At 41.8% G+C, this 24064-nt stretch overlaps 1 protein-coding gene across 1 annotated transcript; it reads right to left on the bottom strand.

Annotated features, from left to right (window-relative positions):
• Positions 1 to 571: 571 nt before the first annotated feature.
• LOC119371905 (malonyl-CoA-acyl carrier protein transacylase, mitochondrial) lies at positions 572 to 22200 on the bottom strand. The gene is made up of 6 exons (XM_037642365.2): positions 21670 to 22200; positions 18878 to 19090; positions 14405 to 14492; positions 9045 to 9262; positions 2789 to 3019; positions 572 to 751 (listed from the first exon to the last, which is right to left on the bottom strand). The coding sequence occupies exons 2-6, from the start codon at positions 19070 to 19072 to the stop codon at positions 587 to 589; spliced, it is 897 nt and encodes a 298-aa protein (XP_037498293.1). The 5' UTR covers positions 19073 to 19090; positions 21670 to 22200; the 3' UTR covers positions 572 to 586.
• Positions 22201 to 24064: the final 1864 nt, after the last annotated feature.

Raw genomic sequence — 24064 nt, 5'->3', positions numbered from 1 at the left:
TTCTTCGTTGCCACAAAAATTTCGTCCTTGAGGGCTTTCATTATTGAGGGGTTCAACTGTATGCCACAGTAAGGTTCTGAACACTCAATACAGATACACATACAATTTTATTTCTAGGCACATATGTAAAAAATATAGACAAGTGCAAAAGTTTGCTAATGCATATTCACTTTAATGGTAGAATCATGCCTGTTATGTGTGCAAGGGCAGCTCTGGTGCTGTGGGAGGGAGGGGAAACATGTTCAATTTCTAGGCGGGCAGACCCCCTTGCCCCCCCCCCCCCCCCCGCCGGCACTGCCGCTGTTGCTCAACACGAAGAGGTCAATTCTAGGCAAGGATAACACAGTGCTATGTGATGGTTCAGAGTAAAGGTTTTGGAAATATGCTATAATTAACACAACTACCTTACAAATACAGTGCTTCAAAGTGTGTAGCACCTAAAAAAGCAAAAAAAAAAAAAACAGCACTCTTCCGGCACCATACAGCACATACAAATATTGGGATACAAAAAAGAAATGAAAACTGGCGTGGCATAAGGTATATTACAAAATACAGTGGCAGAAGGAAATGAAGGGAGGGGAACCAGTCAAGCACTGATACTTTCGGAGACATTCCAAGCCTTGCCATTCACATTCTTGAGCACAGCTCTCAGTGTGGTACCAGGGCCACATTCAAATGTCCGAGGGAACTCTTCACCAACTTCTCGGCTATAAACCACTTGAATAAGTTGTTCCCACTTGACTGGCATCATCTGTAACCAAAGTAAAAAAAAAAGAAGAAGAAGAAGAAGAGCAACTCAATGCCACAGACCAAGACGAGCACTAAACATGTCTTTCTAATTAAAAACACTAATACAGTCATAACAATAAAAAGGTAAAGGTGCATAATTTGATAGGCCAGGCTATCAACAGGGATCAGCAGACAACTCATAGTTTTGCATGTGCTGCATTCTCACCACTGTTTACGTTGAAGCGATAGACAGTACGAACACTGCATCACGCGCTGCAGCGGCTGCATTTCCTTACGCTGGCATTTTTTTCAGTTACGCCAGGTTGGATGCTAAAAAAATTAGCCCCTAGTCTTACTTCGTATAACATCCAAATTTGTTGGTATCATATTCATTGCTTCGCCTTGCAACAAAACTGTGACATTTTTTAGAGTGAGAGCCAGCGCACAAATTTGGCCTGAATTTTCGCACCATAATGGCCACGGAGCAAATCTTTGCTGTGCTGGGGAGATTTGCAGGAGACCAGCAATAGAAATGTCACCACCTGGGATTACGAGGGCAAGTTGCAAAAAGGGACAAAAAAATGACTTGGCATGCTGGGCAAAGGTATAATGTGGCAAATATGTTGCAGCACTCAAACCACCTCGAAAGGCTGTAGCTCCGCATTGGCTTTGTCTACGTAAAGCAATTTAAACATTTTTTGCAGGAGACCAATCACTAAAGAGTGCCCATACATGCCAGTGCACAACAAACTTTTGCACATGCCGTTTAAGGCCCCTTTAAAACACCGTAGCAGGAGCCCAGCAGTAGAAACACTGAAACATAGCAGCGCAGACTTGAGTAGAACAGAAAGGGTTGTGACAGTGAAAAAGCAAAAGAAAGATAAGAGACAGAAATACACAGCAACTTTGGTTTATTTTTATTCAGTGAATATGTACTACCAAGTAATGCACTGATAATGGATTGATTCAATGCAATAACCTCAGCATTTTGAAACTCAAAATTGTAAGCTATAACAGCAAGCAGCAATTTTTTCATGCATTTAGCATTAACTAATTAAACACGACCAAATTACACTCATTATTATATACACCAACACGTCTACAACAGTTAGTATGCCTCGAAGGTGCATATGTATAAACATTAACAATTTTCTTTCTTTTTTGTTTTAAATAGAACATCCAGATATACAGCTGAACTCCACTATATTGGAAACTTCATTGCATCAAGGTACAATGAAGCTGCACCTTGATGCAAACGAGTCTTTCAGTTGCAAATATGATGTACATGCTTTCAAAGCCTCCCCACTCCGCTTTATTACGCGTACATGCATTCATGAAATTATTACAAGCAACATCAAGCAAAATACCTAAGCGGCAAGCATAGCACAGTCACCGAAGAAATATTGAGAGCTTTGAACGATACTTCAGAGACTGCTATGAATTGGGCATGTTCACCAATTACAAAAACAAAGGCTGGCGACCACTGCCCATAAATGACCTCAAGCAACCACGTGAACCATCACGTGCTTATTGTGGGCTGATGTGATTGGACATACACGGAAAGGAACGGCACAAAATAATGCCGCAGTTGGTTTATTTTGCGTTCCGTACCATGTGGGCGTGTGGGACCTATTCGAAGATCAGTACATGCGGGACGCTGCAGAGAGAGAAATACTATTTTCTCATGCCCATCTTGCCTCTACAGCACCTTTCATATTTTGACGTCAGTAGAAATTGCCCAAATTTATTTTTTTGCTCGTGAAAACTTCATGGCATTAAAACTGCATCACAAGACTACTTTGTTGAATTGAGAGACAGCAAGAAACAGAAATGAAACAAGTATGCTACATCACAAGCTTTGTTATATTGAGATTTGCTATATCAGGTTTAGACACTGCAGTGCAACTAAGTACCGAAATGTGACACAAGACTAGGGTATGTATGACCATGCCAATTTAATATAAAGGGTTTTGACAGTGGGCAATATTTCAGCCCATCATATGCACGAGAACTCGCTTCCTGAGTCATAGTAGCTAGCACACAATGAACCCAAACTGACCATTTGCTCCTCTAACTTGCGGCGTATTTCATCCGGGTTGCGGTAGGCCATCCCATCAAGGTTGGAGTGGGTCATAATGCGTGGTGCATTTATGTGCACGGCTTGCAGAGCTTTGGCCAGGGGTGCACGAGCCGGTTTCATAAGTGCAGTGTGAAATGCTCCACTCACGGGCAACCGCTTCATCTTTTTTATGCCGAGATCACGAGCGTTCAACTCGATAAACTTCAGTGCCTGCATGAACGAGAACAAGGCTGCATGAACGAGAACAAGGAAGTGCATTCAGTGTTAAGAAGCATGTAGTCATGCTAGACCCAAGATCATGATAAGAATAATATCAGCTCAGTCACAACTTAACAACTATTGAGCTAGATGCAGGCTGCGCTATGGATTCAACATCCCTTCAACACGCCCAACCACGGTGGTCTAGTGGTTATGGCGCTCGACTGCTGACCCGAAGGTCGCGGAATCGAATCCCGGCTGCGGCAGCTGCATTTTCGATGGGGGAGAAAATGTTTGAGGCCAGTGCACTTAGATTTAGGTGCACGTTAAAGAACCCCACGTGGTCGAAGTTTCCGGAGCCCTCTACTACGGCATCTCTACTACGGCGGGTCCGGAGGCGGCTTCACGGAGAGCTTCAGGGATCCACTTGGCACCTTCAACGAAGTTACTTCGCACTATCAACTGTCAAGGCGGCGATACCCCCTCCCGCATTCCAAGCTTACTAGGCCGCAGTCGTCGGTTCTCCGGATGCTGCAGGCAGGTTCCTTCCCGTCTCGCAGCACGTTTAGCCACTTTGCTGAAGGCATAAATCCAGGATGTCCTAGCTGTGGGGCGGATAATTGCACACTCGCTCATATGCTCTGGCAGTGCCCGGCGTTACTTAGCGCAAAGTTCAGCACAGAAGAGGACTGGGAGAGGGCTCTTAAAAGCAACGAGCTCTCAGTCCAGCTGTCGGCAGTCCAGGAGGCCTGCGAACGGGCGGAGGGCCACGGTCTTCCAGTACCGGCGTGGGCGCGGCCAGCAACTGCGGCGGACCCCCCTTCGGGGGTTGTCTGATCGGGGTTCTCCAGGACCAAATAAAGTTCATTTCATCATCATCATAATCATATCGTGGTTTTGGGATGTTAAACACCAGATTGGATTGGATTAGAAAAACTTTATTTAGGTCCTGCAGGACACGCAGCGCGTAGCGGGCGTCTCCCACGTAGGGACCGACAGAGAATACCTGGCGGCCACTTCATGGGCCTGCTGGACAGCCCATTGCTGGTCGGCGAGAAGCGAGCTTCTGAGGGACGTCTCCCACTTGTGTGAGGTAGAGCCGGGATGAGCGTTTCTACACTCCCAGAGCATGTGTGTGAGTGTCACCTTGTGTCCGCACGAGGGGCACGTGTCGCTGAGGTACGCATCGGGATAGAAAACGTGAAGCTTGGCGAGGTTTGGATATGTGTGCGTTTGCAGTAAGCGTAGGGTTAGCGCCTGCGGCCTGTTAAGTTTCGGATGCAGGGGTGGAAAAATGCGGCGTCCAAGGTAAAAGTGTTTTGTGATGTCGTTATACGTAATGGGTGCGTCCCGGTTGGCTTCTAACTCGGCGAGATGAGGTTTCCCTGTTATTATTATATTATTATTATCCCTTAAACACGTAGTGATTGCATTCATGTTCACTTTCAAACCTGCAAAGGCGATCAGTACGTAGAATAAAGGTCTGTTACAAATGACCTCTGTAATGAGAATTTTGTGTCATGCAGGCTAAAGACTCATTATTAAAGACAAGTGTGCCCACAAGTGCTGGTGCCTGAGTGCACGTTTGTGCCCTAAGCAGAGACTTCTCCCCGTCTGTATGATTCAAATGATGATGTTCAAGTAGCAATGAGCCCTGACAAGATGGCAACGCACTGAATGTATTCATTCTCTGCCTCTCCTGGGTGAGAATGTTCCTTGGATGCTTTAAATAGACAGTGTGCATTGCATCAAATCCATACAACACAAAGCTTGGATTACTGAGCCTTCGCTCTAGCTCCTCATCGAGGAGCTTGTTGAGATGACCGTTCTTTATACAGGGTGTTTCAAGAAATGTGTCCGAAAATACTCAAAAATCAGGAAGATGCGATACACTCAAACCTCGTTATAACGAACACGGATATAACGAATTATCGGTTATAACGAAGTAAATGAAGAATAGTCTTGTCATAGCTACAATGTTACAAATAAACGTTTATAATGAATTTTCGGATATAACGAAGTTATTTTCTTGGCAGATGCAACTTTGTTATAATGAGGTTTGAGTGTATTTGTTCCACGCCTTCACAATTACTTCTTTTGTAGCTGCAGGCATCTTAAGATAGCTAAAGACATCATTTGGGACACTAATTGTGAAAGTTAGATTAATTAACTTTTTAATAAGTGGACATAGGCAGTTATGTCAAATGGGAGAATTTAAGTTCTTTATGCGAAGAACCCATCACAGCTTTGAGATAATGAAAAAGCGACCTCTATTAATTATTACAGCGTATGAAATTCAACCAATTTCAACAGCGAAAACGAAACCGAAGCACCGATGAGCGCAACAAGCAGACGACCAGAATGATGTCATTGTTCAAGACAACGAGTACAGAGGTGTAGTTCTTCAGCGCTCATTAATGTATGTGTGCCATGCGTGTTATAATTGCAAGCGCAGCCCGCACACCAGCACAACGAAGTCGGTTGATGCTCGATATAACGACGCTCACTCATTCTGGACGTCTCAGAAGAATATGGCAGTTGAGCGCTCCCGCGTTTCGGTTTCGGTTTCGCCGCTGCGTTTGGTTCAATTTCATTACTTTGCAATTATTACTAGAGGGCCGCTTTTTCGAAACCTCAAAGCTGCAATGGGTTCTTCACATGAAGGACTTGAATTCTCCCATTTGACTTAACCACCTACCTCCACTAATTAAAAAGTTAATTAATCTAACTTTCATAATTAGTGTCCCAAATGATGTCTTTAGCTATCTTAAGACACGGCCACCTGGTCGGGGCGCGCGGCGGTGTTGCTCCGGCCGTCCCATTCGGCGCGCGCCCCTTTGAAAAAATGTAATTGAGGTAGTTCAGCCGCGCGCCGCGACGCGGCGCTCTTCTCCTACCCCCTTGCGGATGATGCCGCGCTCGCCGCGCCGTAGACAGCCGCAGATGTGTTTGGAAAAATGCACACTGGACATTGGGCACGTGGTGACTGGAATCAAGGTACGCTGTTATGTATTGTTAATCGGGCTTTACACAGGGAGTGTTGTTCTCTGTAGCATATTACCGTCGAGATAGAGCCAAGCAGCGTGCTTAGGCGACTTCATATGGCGCGGCGCGTTCATATCCCATGATCACGTTGCTGGAAAACTAAATTGCGGTAATGATAATGCTGTAGACGTTTCACCTGCCGATGGTAGGCAACATTTTGGTGGGCACGTCTTTTTGCATTGTGAAGTTCCCACGTACGACAGTGATGTGAATGAGACGTTCTTATTTAAGCGCAGGCCGCATGCAGGCGAATTTGAACGCGAAAGCGATGAGCGCAGCGCTTGTCGCCTGCAGCCTGAGGCTGAGCGCAAACTCACTCGGGTGGTAAAGTTTTTGTGTCCGACTCCTCAGAGTCCGACTCAGAGTTCGGTTGGGAAAAATTTTGGTCGAGACTGAGCCTGAGGCTGATGGTCCGGGTGAGTAAAGAAAATTTTGGTGAGTCTGAGTCCGAGTGAGTTCGGTTGGGAAAAATTTTGGTGAGTGAGCCCTAAGGACAAAATACATTTCCTGAGTGAGTTTCGGTTGAGGAAAATTTTGGTGAGTCTGAGCTCCACATTTTTTGCCGACCTGTGGCCCTAAACAATCTACTCATTCCGTGAGTGGCATACTGCCAGCCCTATGTCAGCTCCACATTTTTGTTTAATCTCCCATATACTCCTGTGGCATACTTCAACGCGCTACGTCACTCATACGTCAGCTCAATATTTATTGATCAGAGGCGTGCCAGCCTATGAGGAGGGAGAGGGGAGGTCAGGGTCCTTGACCTCCCCCCCGCAAACTTTAACTTTTTCACGACAAGTTACTCATAAAATACTCGGTGTGGGTCCATGACTTTCAATAAAAAGTTCCTTAGTGAAATGCAAACTCCGATAACTCGTATTTGAAGGTACGAGATCAAAAGGTGCTAAGTAGCGCACCGATTATGCGAGATATTGACGTTAAAGAGCATTGACACTATGGTAGAAAAAAGGATAAATGCTTCACGGACGCATGAAGTCGACTCACTCTGAGACTCACTCATACTCAGAGTGAGATCTGAGGGTAAGATATGCTTCGTGAGTGAGTATGAGTGAGCTCCACATTTTTTGCCTGAGTGAGACCTATGTCGCCGAGTGAATGAACTTTTGGTGAGTCTGAGTCCCGTTAGTCCGGTTGAGAAAAATTATAGTGAGTCTGGTCGAGTGGTCGGATGAGGAAAAGTTGGTGAGCTGAGTCAATGGCCCTGAGGTAAGATATGCTTCGTGAGTGAGTATGAGTGAGCTCCACATTTTTTGCCGACCTATGGTCGCCTGCGAATTAGTAGGGTCGGTCGCGCAATGGCCACTTTCGTTTTGTAACGCTTTTCGTTTTAGCGCGACAGCATGGAAGAACCCGTTTCGCAGTAATTCCGGTGTCGGCGGCGGTGTGTGTGTGTACGTTCGTGTGCGTCTGTGTATGCGCGCAGATATCGCTGTGTCGCATTTAACTCTTAAAGGCGAAGCTTAAGGGTCCCCAATTTTCACCTCCATTATTGCGTGCATGCGGTTGCCCTTTAAGATTCGAACTAATCTACCGGTTCGTTGGCTGAGCGGCTGCTGATAAGGCTTTCTACATCTAGCATATATGTTTTCATATGCATTTTCACATTGTCATACCACGTTGATTTCAGGCAAGTAATTTGTTTTTTTAGTCCGCGTTGGGATTCCGTGTGTAATTTACCGTGTTTTTCAGAAACGTGCCGTACTGCTGCGTGCCTTACTGTAAGTCAACACCAAGGAATATTACGTTGCCTCGACGCCAAAGTGGCATTCCTTCCAGCAGGTAAAGCTCGCGCACTCAAGGCCGCAGCATCCCAAGGGAAATACGCCAACCTCCTTTAAGCAGCGGAACCAACCTTCGGATCGTTTCCGCTATTCTGGAAGCACTCAGAAAAAAAGGAGTTTTTAATAAATCTCGTGCTTTCCTTCGCATGTATACTTCTTACTGATATGCTGCACTTAAGAACACCAAAACAATTTTCTTAAAAAGTGACTCACGGGTGTTTTCGCTTCGGGTCACCATCATCACGACAAGGACTGGCGCACACACACAAAAAAAATAAAGAATATAGCGATAGCCGCCATCCATTCTTTTATGTGCTTTTTGTGAACGTGGTGGAAGTGCTATGCTAACCCACGGTTACTCTACAGCGATATCTTCAAGGCGCCGCTATGCGCCGCAAACCTTCCCGCATAGAGCGCAAAGGAATGGAGGGGTAGTAGGCGCGCGCCGCGGTGCGGCGAAAGGGGTGGTCACGCCCCTTTCTGCAATTACGCCTCCTCCGTCCGAATGGGACGGCCGGAGCAACACCGCCGCGCGCCCCGATCCAGGTGGCCGTGCTTAAGATGCCTGCAGCTACAAAAGAAGTAATTGTGAAGGCGTCGAACAAATATCGCATCTTCCTGATTTTTGAGTATTTTCAGACACATTTCTTGAAACACCCTGTATAGCAATGTAATTAAACATTTTGTTGTTCATTATGTCACTTTATCTCTGCCTGGGCCCTTTCTACTGCTGGTCAAGCTCCAGATTGCTGGCCAGCATGACCCATAGGGACTGAAGAACCCCTTAGCAACAGTTAAAAAAAATGTAGAAGATACACATTACATGCGTTTCACTTCTGCACTAACAGAGTGCACGACTCGTGTATTAGTTCTACAGATCAAATAAGGTTTTTTGGTCCATACCCTCTAAATGTGGCGTGGGGAGCACCAATTTGTTCTTTCACAAATCTTTTCTTTGCCTTTAAGTGACTGACAACATGAAAAGCCATTTATCACAGTGATGCTTCAGTGATAATTTTTAAGCTAATGCTACACTGACACTATTATGTATTAGAATCGGCTCCGATACAGTCACACACACAAGACACTAGGCTTATGCAGACTGGATTATCCGATAAGAAACTATCTCCGTTAGTTTTCTGGACTAAAGCAATTCTTATGCTATTCAATTGACAATGTGCAGTACTTGCCTCTTCATGACCTCCAATGACCTTGCAATGAGGAAATAAGTAGTTTGCCACACTACATATTGGGTCTTCAATACCCTTGCGAATGCACCATTCCTTAGCAAGCTTGCATATAAAGCTCGCTTTGGCCGTCGTCAGCAGGAAGACAGTCATCAAGCCACTTGGTACCATTTCAGAGGCTGCTTGCATTGCTTCTCCTCGAATTTTTACCAGCCGCACGGCTAAAGAACAAATACCAAGAGACAACACTTAAATTGTATATAGTTTCCACTTGCACCTCTAAAATGTACACTATATACAGAAAATGCAACAGATTCAGAAAAAATTACGAGTTCTGCAACACTTCTTGCATCATAAATTTATTAAGTAAAAGTTCTGACCAAAATGTTCCATATTCAAGTGCGCCTTTCACTAAAGTAGACAAAAAAGGACGTTTTGCAAATGTTTGTGTAAGCCATAAAGTCATTTCTTTTAACACGTACAGAACAGAACAAAAAAGCCTTAATGAAAAATCAGTAGGGGTGTGCGAATATTCGAAATTTCGAATATTTTTCGAATAATGTTTGCTATTCGATTCGATTCGCACTGGAATTTTACTATTCGAACTATTCGAACTTCCCAAAAACAAATACAGTCAATGCCCGATTGAAAGTGACCCCTTCAGATTCTTAAGATGCTTCACCTCATTGCACACTCGTATTGCGGCAAAGCTGCCTTTCAAGCTCCGTTACAGTCGAACTTTGCCAAGACAGTCAACGTCCGAATGGAAGTGGTCCCTAGATTTCCAATATGCCTCACCTCATCACACCCCGGTGTTGCGGCAAAGCTGCCTTTCAAGCTCCGTTACAGCCGAACTTTGCCAATACACAATGTCTGATTGAAAGTGGTCTCTAGATTTTCACTATGCTTCACCTCATAACACCCCCGTATTGCGGCAAAGCTGCCTTTCAAGCTCCGCTACGGTCGCAAATGTATTAACTCAAGAAAACGCTGGTTCCAACATGGAGATAAAAGATGTGGCAGAGGTGGGGGCTAAATTAACACTGTTTGGGACCTGAAATTTGGACAGGAAGTCCGAAAAATCGGAAGCCGAAGCTTTTTAGCATCCAAAATTTCAGATGTTCTTATATATCGATGTCTACGAGGCAGATTTGGAACTCCGGACTTGAAGGGAGCACACCCTTGTCCGCCACATCAGCTGGGCTTCCACAGAAGTTGAAAGAGGAGAGGCTGAGGAAATGGGGGCCTCTTTGCCTATCACATGTAAAGTGTTGTCGGCAACACTTTGGTTGCACCAAATCTTGTACATAAATAGAATTCAGCCTCTACATCGCTTCATTCTTGATAAGACAACTATAAGACACCACCCCGCCAGTGCTTCATCAACGTAGCGAAAAGAAACTCTTTCATGCTGCTATCTCATAAGAATATGCTTAGGAATCGTCTCCTTTTTTCTGCAATTTCGCTTCGAAGTATTCGAAAAATATTCTAGAAATATTCGAGAAATATTCGAAAAATATTCGATTCGATTCACACTCACACTTCAATATTCGAATTCACTTCGCACCCAAAATTTTGCTATTCGCACAGCTCTAAAAATCAGCTATTCTTTTGGAGGAAGCCTTAGTCGAGGACCCCCTGGCCTTAGCCGCCCGTCCAATCTGGATGACCAGTGCATGCTGGTCGGCCAGGTCAGAGCTGGACAGTCGTGCCTCGAGCACTGCGCCAACGTGTGTGTTGGTGCCATATCTATGTCTTTCAGGTGTGGGGGCTGCTTTGAGCAGCCCCATGAAATGCGGTATAACGCAGGACTTCCTCCGTACCAGAGGCAGAAACCTTGAGAGCATGTTGGGAACATGGCGTGCAACCTTTTCATGCGGGGATAAACTCCAGTTGAAATTTTTCTTCAACTGATGGCCTCTTCTGCTTTTAGATGTTTGTGGGAAGGGGCTTATACTTGTCAGGTAAAACGCTGATGGGCGAGCAGGTCCCTTTTAATTGTAGGGTTATACTTTTTATAAGGCGTTGTGATTTCGAAATCTGCTGAGGTGGCCAGTGTCACTGCTCAGAAAGTTATTGTGTGAGCTGCGGCATCTGCCCTTTCATTTCCCTCCAACCCCTGGTGTCCCAGGCACCAGAAGGCATAATGCCGCATGCTTGTGAACCCCTAACATGACCCAGGACCTCATTTCATCATCATTCTCAGCTTCTTTTTTTTATGTCCACTACAGGGTGAAGGCCTCTCGCAGTGATCTCCAATTTGCCCTGTTTTGGCTGAATCTAATTAGTAGTACTTCAGCGAGTGTACAAGGATCTGCAGCAACATAAATTTTCTCACTGACTGACTTGACCTTCTTTTCACTGCCGGCAAGCAAAAAAATACATTTAAATAATCAGTGCACTCTCAATTATTAGATCAGTACTCACTGCTACTGTCACTATGAAAATTAATGTGCAAGCAATTTTATATTTTCACTACTGTGCCTCTTTTGTGCTCAGAACCTAAGCAATGCTTACAGGAAGAAGAATGGCTACCTGGGTGCTCAGAGAATGCCAATAGAGATACAGTAAGAGTCGGGTGGTCGACCACCTGATCACTTCTATTAAATTATTCTATGTACAACAAGGAAGCAGCTTCAGCTCAAATACCTCTGCGCTCCACTCACGCAGCTGTAGTTTCACTGTACAAGGCTAACAGTAGCCCTTCTAAATGTCACTTGCTAAAGATGTGTAACCACATGGTCAACCAATGTTCCAAAATCTTAAACAGTTATCAGGTACCATTTGAGCTAGGCACTTGCATACATGATCTTTTCGTGCCAAAATTTTTAAATACAGATGACACTCCAAGGTAATGCAATTAAAACATATCTTTAGTCAAACGGCTTATAAATGTGTGCTAGTAATCCTTGGAATAAAATTACAAAAATGTGCTTGAATATATGAATTCAAGTGAATGAAATTTACATCTGCAAACTAGATAATGGCTTGGTAGACTCTTTTTTATCTAGTGTAACGAATATTAGGACTTTTTGTTTGCCCATCGAGATTGTATTCAATAGAGGCTGCTCAAGTGAGTATAAATTGCATCAGCGTACTGTGTATTGCATTGTCAAAAAAAAATATTCACTTTATGTCTTGTGCACATGACCGACACATGCGACATAAGTTCTCATTATTATTATTTTTTCTTTTTCATGTCAGGATTTTCTTATATTATGTAGCATCTTTGTTATAAACAGTTCAATGCCAGCGTTTCGTCTATCGTATTTCTCATCCCTCTTTAACTTGTCTGCAAGGTTATGAAAAGAATAAGGACAGCTAAGCCCAATCAAGCAAATAGCAAATATGAAAGAACTGAGCTAACAGTGCAAAATAGTGAATAAAAGTCAAAGTTCATCATCCTAAACAAGCCACACAAGCATAGCATTAACTAGGCAACCTTCAGCAAATCAAGAAACTCGTAATTGCACATTTTGCTACAGCATCACAGTATATGCAGCCATAACCAATATGAAGCAGAAACTTGCAAATGTCTTAATCTGTAAGTTATTTAAATATCTGTGCCACTTTATACAGCTACAGTCATTGACAGATGCAACCCTGAAGGGTAGACAAGCTCGCTTCACATTTCTACATGTTGTAGTCAGCAGAGCTATAATAATATATAATTTTAGAGGTTATGAAAAGTGCGAATAATCGAATAATTTCGACAGAATATTTCTAAGCCGAATAGCAATCAAGCAAATAGCAAATATGAAAGAACTGATATTTCATAGTTGCTCAAGAAACAGTAGAGGCAAAATAGTGCAACCAAATGCCGACAAAGTCGTGATAAAGATCCATTTTCAGCCCCTCTTCTCTTTCAACTTCTGTGAAGGCCAACTATGTGCAACAAGCCAGTTCCAAATCTGCCAGAGCATAGCATTAACTAGGCAACCTTCAGCAAATCAAGAAACTCTTGAGTTAATACATTTGCGATAGCGAGCGTGAAAGGCAGCTTTGCCGCATTTGAGGTGAAGCATATTACAGCACGTTGTCTCTTGGCAGTTCAGTAACGGACCTTATGTAAAACCCAGTGTATCATATATGATACATAAAAATAATGCCTAAAAAGAGGTAATAATAGCTTGAAGCAGATTTAACATGTTATAAGGAAGTTACACTGTTATTCATTTAATCAAATTAATTAATTAATTTTAATTAAGAGTAATTAAGATATGATGAAATAAAATTTACCCTTTTTTTTCTTAATCAAGAAGAGTATTTATGGTGATTGTTTTTTCACAATTTTTCTGAAGGCAGAACACCTTTTGGGTTACAAAGGCAGCTTTGCCGCAAAAGGTGTATCATATTGAAAATCTGACCACTTTCACTCCACTGTCTCTTGCCTAGTTCGACCGTAACGGATACAGCTTTGCCGCTACAGTGAAGCATATTAAAAATTGACAGACTTTGTCTCTTGGAAACGTAACGGAGCTGAAGGGTAGACAAGCATATTGAAAATCTGAAGGGCTTCAACCGGACGTTGACTGCATTTTCTACGAATAGTTGTAGTAAAATTTCAGTGCGCGAAGAATAGCAACACTATTCGAAAAATATTATCGAATATACCCCTAATAATTTTGCATTTCTCTGAACAAAAACAGGTCCACCGTAATGTAGTACACCATAAATCTTGAAATACCTATAAAGTGTGGGTTCCCAATTTTATTATGAAGAAATGAGTATATTCACATTTCCTCACGAGTCGGCTCAGCCAACCCAAAAATACAAGAAAATTGGCCAAGCTGCCCCTCTTTCACCTTCAAGCAATATGTGGCTTGTTTTTACAAATATTCTCAACCAACTGTTTTGGGCATGATTTACATCAGCGGCAATTGGTTCCACAATTTCACAGTGGCATGGCACTTTCTTTGTCATAGTGACACCATTCTTTCATTACAGGAGACTCTTTTTGACAGCGGAAGTGGAGCTGTTATTGTATAACGCTAATTTATCAGTTAAGTGTGGCTCAATCGTTTTCCCCGCAGTGATCAGGGAACCTTAGACACACTCGTTATTTGCACAAAATAGTTGTGCTTGTAAACCAGATATAACACAAATAATCACCTCCAATTTTACAGCTCTGAGAATGTTAAGTTACGGCTTAGTAGAGAACAGTTCGTAAACTAAGATTGCATGTAGTCGGTCACATTTATAGCTTAAAAATGTTAATATATAAAACCAAAATTATACGATGGGCCAAAACAATCAAATGTACCCTTATATTTGTTGTGCACACATGCATGCATGCACAGTAAAGGAACCTATTACAAAGTACATTCCAGCTCTAAAGTTTTGCTATAAAATGGGAGTCTTACCATCCTCAAAGGAAATGGACTGGCTAAACACAAGGGCTGCATATTCTCCAACACTGAAACCAGCTGCAGCAACACAGTTTTCAATGGCCTGTACAATGGCAGAAAACAAAGACCTATAAACATGCACAATGATCGATGTGATGTCGATACTGAGAACATGCAGTAAAGTTGTACACTTCTCCCGTCAGTAGCTCCCATTCTTTATCAACCCAGGGTGCGCGAATATCTGAAATTTCAGATACTAATCGAATAGTTTTTGCTGTTTGATTCGTATTTGATTGCAGAATTCACCATTCATAATTGTTGACTACTCTTTCATTCGGATGTAAGGGATGACCACAATGAGAATTGTGCCAATTGATTCTGTTGCAGCAGAGCTGAGATTTCTATTCAGGAAGCAGAAATCCTTTAACCACCACACGAGGACAATAACTTCTGCTCAATAATTTCCAGCTGTTCAATAATAGTGGTTTGATTTAAGCAACCTATATATCAATTCGTCTTGATTTATTATTAGGTCTGTCCTACGACATTCGCTATGCACATGAGGAATTACATGTGATTCGTTACTTGTATTGAATTAAATTTCTTGAATACTTCGTAATTAATTGATTACTTTTTTTTACTCAGATACACTCACTGTAATTCAGTTACTTTTGGAATAATGAATTACACATAATCAGTTACTTTACTGACATTGACGAGAAGGTATAACAGGCAATGCACCTTTGTAAACTTGAACTTAGTGGGAATTACAGTAGAACACCGATGGTCACGCAACAAGCAGCCTCACGGTTTGACATGTTCAGACAGACAAACATGATAGCTCTATTTCTTTACTCATCTGACCACTTCACCTCTTCACTAGTAGGAGTGCATTCTTCATCCTCTAACAATTGTAAAAGTGCTGTGTCAATGTAATCACAACGTTACACGCAAGAGGGTATGTACATAACAGCACCACACTTTCTTCCAGCACACACATCGAGGATGATTTCTGCGTCACTGCTGCTTTAAAAAAGAAACCAGCAAAAATGGACAACGAGAATTTTGAAGGAGCAGTTGTTAGTAGTGAAGAAAGTTGTGAAGGGTGGCAGAGGAAACAGCAAAATAAGCCAGGCCTGTTCCTTCCATTATTGTGACTGCACAGCATTCATAAAAGTTGAGAAAAAGGTAATGAAGAAGAAATCAATTACATTTCAGTAATTCCTCAATTACTTTCTTGGGACAGTAACTGTAACCAATTACATTTTAAGGGAAGTAATTGTAACAGTAATGAGTTACCTTTCTTTAGGAAATCGTGCAATTCTGCTGCAGGTGCATCTTGTGAAATGCTGAAGAGGGTGCAGGTTCAGCTCGCATCAGCAGTAAGTTGTTTTATCATCCACTTTCTTTTCATTTTACCTTATAATTCCTGCACTCCCATTAAAGCAACAATAAATACTTCCCTCAATGCTTTCCTCTGTATCATTATCTGTAGGCTGCATAGGGTTGTGACAAATTAAAATCTGGCCCCTCCTTTTTCTCATTCACTGCTGTCTGTTTGCTTCATTATTGCCATTGACTGACAAGGTCCTTAGTTGTCTGGAGGTTCGCGTTAGTAAATACGTGTGCCAAATACTAATGTATCTGACATTTTTCACCATACAATCTGTGTGCAACATTAACACTGAACTTTGTTAACCCCTTAAGTGCTTATGACAATTTTAGCTCGTCATGAGCAGTCGCCACTTTTTTGCTTATGACGAGCTGTGCTCATCATGGGCCGTCAGCAAAGTTCCAAGAGGCTTTTGACGAGCCCAGCTCGTCAAATGATATTTTCCTATTTAAAACATAGATGGCAGCACGGGTTCCGTGATTGGAGTTTTTACTGAATGAGAGTTTGCACACTAAACGGTGAAATGTGCACCTTGCGTTTCCCCCGCGTTACAAACGAACATGGCCATAGCCATGCAGCGTTCTCGTGTGGGAAATCTTTCTTCTTCAGATGATGAAAGCACGAGTGATCGGTATGTTGGTGTCGTGTTTGATTCTTCAAGTGAAGATAGGTGACGACGTTTTCACGGACAGTAGACTCTGAAGCGGAAGAAATTTATTTCAGAATACAACTCAAATGCCCCAGGTATGGGGCAGGGGCGTAGCCAGAAATTTTTTCGGGGGGGGGCACGGGCCCGTTGTGCTCCCCCCTGGCTACGCCACTGGTATGGGGTATTACAACATGACGGTGCGAAAAATGATGAATAAAGCATTATTATCAGCCATAAAATGTTTTCACAAGTACTTTTCTGTTTTGAGCATGTTACTGAAGTATTTCACGTCGTAAAAATATATATAGTATAGCTAACAGCATTTAGAAACTATTTCCATGAAGCTTACAACAACGTCCCGGTAGATTCTTGTATTGCGCTTAATCGATGTAATCATACCTTTTTTCTTTTTCCAGTGTCAGCCGATGAAGTCCATTCCACAATACTGAACCTTAAGAACACGAGCCCTGGTACAGATAACATCTCTGCCTATCATTTAAAACTTATTGCTTCTTCTGTCTCCAATCTCTTGTGTAACTTAATTAATTTTATATTTAAAAGCGGTATATTTCTTCAATCTCTGAAAAAAGCAAAATTAATTCCTGTCTATAAAAAAAAGGTAACAAATCTGAAGTATCTAATTATCGCCCTATCTCTATACTGTCGTCAATTAGTAAGCTTATTAAAAAATTGTTTCTAACATGTTTACATAACTATCTCGCAAAATATAAATCGTTGAATCCCTTTCAGTTTGGTTTCTGACCGGGCAGCTCGACCGGCATAGCTTTGATGGCATTAACCGATTTTATAAGAAGTTCTATTGACAGCGGCCAATTTATTGGTTCAGCGTTTTTAGATTTTACTAAAGCTTTCGATACTATTAACCACACAATATTATTTACTAAACTTGAATCCTTAGGTATAACTGGCCCTGCCCTTACTCTCATAAAAAGTTATTTACATAATCGTGAACAATCAGTCTATGTTGGCGAAGTATTTTCCGAATCAAAACTTTTGAATCAAGGTGTACCACAGGGCTCAATATTGGGACCCTTGTCGATTTGCATGTACAATAACGATTTACCTGATTTTCTTAAGCTTTCTAACACCGTTTTATATGCCGATGACACTACTATTTCCGTGTCTGATACGTCCATAACATCCTTACTTTTTAAACTAAACAATGAGCTAGAAAGCGTCGTTGAGTGGCGTAAGGTAAATCATCTAACTTTAAACCCTATAAAATCTCAATTTATGTTATTTAAATCTAATCAGAGGTTGTTATCTTGTGTACATCAAGTAACTCTCAACACTCATTTAATATCTGCAACAGATTGTGTGTCATTTCTTGGAATAAAATTATATTCTAACCTGAAATTTACTCACCACATTGCATTCATTAAACAAAAAACTGCTTTTGGCATAAGAGCACTAATCAAAGCACGAACTTATTTTCCACTACAGGCTTTATTATCATTATACTTTCCGTTCATCCATAGTCATATTACTTATGGGATCACTTCAATCACTTCATGGGGAAACACATACAATATTCACCTCTCATCTATTTAACATATACAAAACATGGCTATTCATATCATCACTAATAGTTCATTCCAATCGAATGCTTTTACACTTCTACAGGATAACTCTATTTTATCAATTTCTGATTTGTTTAAATATCATTCAAGTATTCTCTTCTTTAAATTACATCATAATAGTCTACCTTATGTATTTATTGATGGTAGGTTGCTTACTAATCCTCGCTATAACACGAATTATGGTAAAATGGCATCGTCATTTTCTTCGCTTAAAATTTGAAATGACCTTCCACTATCCCCCAAACAGCTAACTTCTTTAAACACATTTAAGCATGAATTAAAACTTCTTATTCTATAGCTTTGTTTACTTTCATTTTGGTCCTTTTATTTTGTATAATGTTGCTTACTCAATGTTTTTTGACGTTACAGATGCCTTGTGTTGCTTTTTGATGTTTTTTTTTTTGCTTTAGATTTGTATCTTATATCATTTTTTTTACTGTTCTTGCTGTACACCTTCTTTCTTGTAGTTTTAACCGAGGGTCCCGTTTGCAGTTATTGACTTTGGGACTCTCGTTTGCATATTTTTTGTACCATTTATTGTAAGTTGAATTTGTAATAAACTGGAACTGAAAATAAGTGGTAATTTCCAAAACACTTTTTGTGGTTTAATGAGCACTTAAGGGGTTAAGAAGCAGGAAGATATTCAACATACCGACATTTCTTGAACATTTGTATTCAGCTCAATAAGGAAATTACACTACCCAAACAGCCCTACAATCAACATATCAAAATATTAGTTGGAAGAAAGTCTTCTAGTGTTGAGAAATCGCATGCCACAAGTAGTGAGATAGTCAGCGCAAAGCGAGCAACAAGTGGTGTGGTTCATGCTGTTGTGCAGTGCTCACCCACGGCTGGGTGGCTCGCAGACGCTCTACAGCTGCCAGTGAAGTGACCAGCACAGCTGCCTGGCAGTGGACAGTCTTGTCGAGCTGCTCCTTGGGGCCCTCAAGGCAAAGAAGCTGCAGATCGTAGTTGAGGATGTCACTGGCACGCTCATACATTTCACTCACATTGGGGTACTGGAGCAGGTGGCGGCCCATGCCAACAAACTGTGAGCCCTGCAAGACGAACGAGATAAACTGAGAATGATGCAGTAAACTTCCCGTAGGCTAAGCTAATCAAACATGATGAGCTTAGACATATATGCATAGAGTTAGTCACTTGAATTAAGAATAATCGAATCTGCAATAATAATAAATTCCTAACACAAATGTTAAACTGACAATTGAGACAGGAACTATATAAGTTGAGAAACATTTTAGTGGCACTTTTATCGTGGCTATAAATGCCTATTTCTATGTTAGTGCCTATATTGAATTTTCAGAGCTTAAAAGTGCACTTTGTTTTTTGCTTAGTCGAAGGTAGCCAGCTATTATTACCCACACTTTGCCAGAAAAAGGCTTTTATTATTAGCTTCGCAGAAGGTCACTGTGAGATGTGCTATAACTGCTCTAGACTATGATGTACCTATAGGTGAATTAGTATGCTTGTACGCTCACTCCACAAAACCTCGATGAGAGACGTGAATGCTTGAGCACAAATCTGGCCCCGAAAATGGGTATTATTTTGGATAATCGGGAAAGGTTCACCACCATCTGCAATAGACCTGTTGCTGAGAGTTACTTTGAAACTTGCATCTGTGTCGGACAAAATTCCTGGCTTTTGGCACTAAAATAACTGTCACAAGTTCTGATCATTGAACGTTCTGCAATTCCTGAGGGCACTGGATTATCGAATGTTCTAAAGCACAAGTATCTGTCATTAACTTCGGTGGATGTTGAGTATTTCTTTACAGTGCACAAATTACTGCAAAGATTCGTGCAAGCGTTGCACTCCCAACTTCGTAACACCAAATTTGAAACAATAAAATCCAACTGAGAATAAACAATTTCTGAGAAATTCCAACCAACACATTCCAAGTAATTTTTAAGAGCCTTACAATAACATGAATCTCCAATGCCATGGGCAGCACGGAAGATTACTTAATCTACGAATGTGCTGACGGACTGCGCATAACCAGCAGTGGCAGCGATAGTGAAGACAAGTGCATGAATGAATTAAGTCATATTGAAAAGGATAGCGTTTGCTCTTCTGCAAGTGTGTGATCACAGAAGAATACAGTGAATGACAGTGCTTTTCAAACTCATAGTCCGAAAAATTAAACTAAATGGCTCAGTCCAATGGAAGGGGAAGCCATACTACATCAAAACTTCGAGAGAAATGAGGCCCTTACACAGGTCTGTACAGTAATACTTGGTGAAAAAAAAGACAAAATATTTTTAAATGGTGCTTCTTTGTTACTGTTTTTAGAAGTGTTGTCGTGGTGTGTCACACCAGACTTGGGAGTAATCTTGCAACCCACACGACTTGCCTCATTCTATTTTATCTAGAAAATAAAATGAATTTGACAAATAGACGTTTAGCAGGCTGTATTCCTCAGAAAATTAAGATTTGCCCTAAGATGCACAGCAGAAGTTTTTATAGGTGGCTTTTACTGACATCATTGAAGCTGCTGTTATTAGCATGGTAGGAAGCTAGGTTCGTGATGTCACGTGAATGATGTAAAAACATAGCCTGCAGGTTCTGTCATTGTTCTGACACAGAGGCCAACAACGTTCTAACCATGTCTTTCTGACACTGAAGCCAATTACCTGCAATTATTAATATGCCGCATTGACGACGTTGTAGTCTCGGTGTTATAGTACATTAGGCAGCCGCATCTGTGACGTCACATACAAGCTATCAGTGTAGTGTATACGTGCCAAAAAGACAGTATTTGGCATGTATATATACCTTAAATGCTGGCTTCCATGCTTGTTATTGGTGCCTAAAACAGCATTTTCTAGTGCCTGATGTACTATGTTTACTGACAATCTACTCTGGCTGCTGTAGGCACAGTAACCTAACCGCGTATATACTCAGCGCGTTCCAACGAGCTAGTGATCACATAGTTCTCAGTTATGCGGATTGTATGGTGGCTAACCTCCCACACCACCGTTATCTTCTTTCAGCAGAAGTATATACTATGTCAATGCTGAATGGACACACTAAAACTTATTAGTGTGCGTCTTCTAAAGAAAAGTAAAACTGCGATAATGGGGGAAAAGAAAAGAGACCTATCCTTCCTTTGCATTTCTCTAGAGAGAAAACAGTATTTTACTAGAGGCAACGAATTACCTTTTTATGAAAGTGAAGATTTAGACTCTGCAATCTAGTGCCTATAACTACGATAATTACCCCTACACCTATGATAACTACCCTTACATTTCCATTTTTGTCCACAGGAGCAAATGCTTTGCATGGATGAACATTACAGGTTATAAGTATATCTTGTTGCCACTTTGTGATAAAACGAGTCTTAATTTCTGAATCCCGGAGGGACTGAAGCTGGACGCTGTCACCATGTGTAGTTGACTGGAAGATATCCCTCACCAAAAACAAATATTTTGGTAAGCTGCCATAAATACATGCGTATGTGACAGTAGGCAGAAATACAAATTATTCTTTCTCCATTCAACATCTGCTATCGCATACGTGCAAGTGGTGTAAGTGTACGAGAATAGCTCAACCCTGGAAAAAGATCCAGAATGGAACACGCTCGCATAACCAACACGGGTGGGGGGAAAGCGGAACGAACCTGGCCTGGAAACAAAATGACACTCGTATTTTTCGGGTCGATGCGAATCGTCTCCTCATATTTCTCTTCAGCAGGAACATCGAAGCTCACAGGATAAGCAGGCGACGACCACACATCTGAGCTTTTGGGCTGTCCAGCATCGAACGACGCCGACTCACGAAACAGTTGAGCTACGTTCCGTTTACTGTAGCCTGCATTCTGTGCATTCTTGGGAACCTTTTCATCGTTGTCCTTGGCACGAGTGTCTTGGCAGAGTCCGTGAAGTACTGCACGTGATGGAGCGGCGAAAAAGCGTCGATTTCGACTTCGTGAAGAGAGATCTCGTGCAGCGTTCCAGCAGTGAGGCGGCGGGCAGCATTTTCTCTCTCCTGGAGCTACCAGCAACTGCTTAGAGGGAGAGAGCTTTAATGAACATTGTGTCAAGCCCTAGCGACACAACAGCGCAAAAAAATTTCGCCGCTAAAACTCGCAAAAACACACGTGCAGACGACGACCTCATAAAAATAAAAATAGAGCGCAGCTGGTGTGTACGATGTCGATGCCATAAGGTGTGCCTCCTTTACGTTGAGGGACAGGAGAGGCTTTGTTATTTTGCGGGCGTTTTGTACCCATGATCAGTGGCGTAAATCATGGGGAAGTCAGGGTTGTCCTGACCCCCTTTGTGTTCAGGCTGGGGGGGGGGGGGGGAACCCCTTGCAAGTGTCCCGCCTTGAGATTTATCTTTCAGACGTCATATTTAAATTTCTTGAATGTCATATTTGAATTTGAATTCACTTTTGTGCTTCATTTCTGTTCACTGGAAGGGTTTCATATTTCAGAGTTGGTTTTACGGAAAGTGCGCTAGCTTAACTGTCAAGAAATTCGAATACCACGTTTGAAAGATAAATCTCAAGGGAGGACACTTGTAACGGGTGTTCCCCCCCCCCCCCCAAACCCTGAACACAAGGGGGGTCAGGACCCCCCTGACCCCCCCCCCCCCCCCCATGATTTACGCCACTGCATAGCATGAGCTTTCTGGAATGCTACGGTTACTTCAGACGTGCCTCAAATGTTTTGTTACGCTGAAGTTTGAAATGGATAACAATGGATCCCCGATCATCTAGCCTTTATTTACGTCGACGATCTGTTGGAAGCCATTCACAAGTAAATATAAATGTGATTGCTAGACAGTGATTGTGTTATTTTAATAAAAATTGCCGGTGAGCATAAAATTGCTTTACAAGGAAGTTTCCTGAGGCAAATCGTGGGAGGCCTTTTCTAACTAGGTTTACACGATGGGAAATGGAGAAGGGAGAAAGAATAGCTGTACCATTACGCGTTATCACACACACAAAAAAATGCTAGCATTTGTCTTTCATAGTTTAAACCGAATAAAATGGCTGGAAGGAAGGAAGGAACAGTAGAGGAAGGAAAAGCATTTTTGTAAAAACAAAATGACCGCCATCGCACGAGGTGTGTCCCCCCTCGTAATTTTTCTGGATTTACGCCACTGGGAGAGGTAATAACGAGGTTACTTTAGAAGAACAAACAAGCTCCGGCGATTACAGTATCTAGGTACAATCAAACGGTGTAGTTTTGATCACAATCAAGACCGAGCAACATCTAAAAGGCCTATGAATGATTTACGAATTATTTAGGAGGCGCTCCGCTAGCGCCGGTGACTCGCTCAACTCGCTTGTCTCGTGTGTTTCGCATATGTTTGTTTGTGACTTCAACGCCCGGCATTGATATATATATATATATGTATGTATGTATGTATGTATGTATGTATGTATGTATGTATGTATGTATGTATGTATGTATGTATGTATGTGGGTCATTCCATGCCAAGTGTCCCAGACGTGGCGCTCGCACATCGCAGATTTTGCTGATAAAATGTGTGCCTTTTTCTTGTGCCACAGAGTACTGTGGCAAAACATTTTTGCTCGAAAAAAAATTTTGACGATCATGGCGTCCCCTCGAAGTTCGCTTGTATTTGTTAAACTGTGCCTAATAGAAAAATGTTTATAAAATATATTTTTGTGTGTTGAGCTTTGTAACTGCGCTTGCGCTATGACAGAGGTTCTGTTTAGTTGTTCTACTTATTAATTCCGAAATTTTTGTGTTTCACTACAAGCTACGTATCTTCAAAAACTGCAAAAGTCTTCAAAGTTCGTGATTTTTTCTTGAGCTATCTCGTGCTCTCTCTAACCAATCTTAATGTTAGTATGACTTTCAGGAAAGTGTACTTTAGTACAAAAATGTTTAGGGTTAAAATAGACGTCAAATCTTCCCGAAAAAAATTGTGAAATTAGAGAAATTAGGCGATTTGTCGCATGTTTGACCGTATTTTTCATACTGATGCGGTCCAAGTAAAAATCCTTGTTATGCGGCATTTGACAGAAGACTTCATTGT

The sequence above is a fragment of the Rhipicephalus sanguineus genome, chromosome 1, assembly GCF_013339695.2.
Source record: "Rhipicephalus sanguineus isolate Rsan-2018 chromosome 1, BIME_Rsan_1.4, whole genome shotgun sequence".
NCBI lineage: Eukaryota > Metazoa > Arthropoda > Arachnida > Ixodida > Ixodidae > Rhipicephalus > Rhipicephalus sanguineus.
Note: the sequence above shows the minus strand (reverse complement) of the source record. Positions and strands in the feature narration are given on the sequence as shown.

What these genes read in the sequence shown, in the direction of transcription:
- LOC119371905 (XM_037642365.2), bottom strand. Translation starts at nt 19,072, where the DNA reads ATGGGCCGCCACCTGCTCCAGTACCCCAATGTGAGTGAAATGTATGAG. An exon ending in GTCCATTTCCTTTGAGGATG is followed by an intron (nt 9,263 to 14,404) that starts GTAAGACTCCCA and finishes TTTGTTCTTTAG; the next exon opens with CCGTGCGGCTGGTAAAAATT. An exon ending in GCAAGTTAGAGGAGCAAATG is followed by an intron (nt 752 to 2,788) that starts GTCAGTTTGGGT and finishes CTTTGGTTACAG; the next exon opens with ATGATGCCAGTCAAGTGGGA.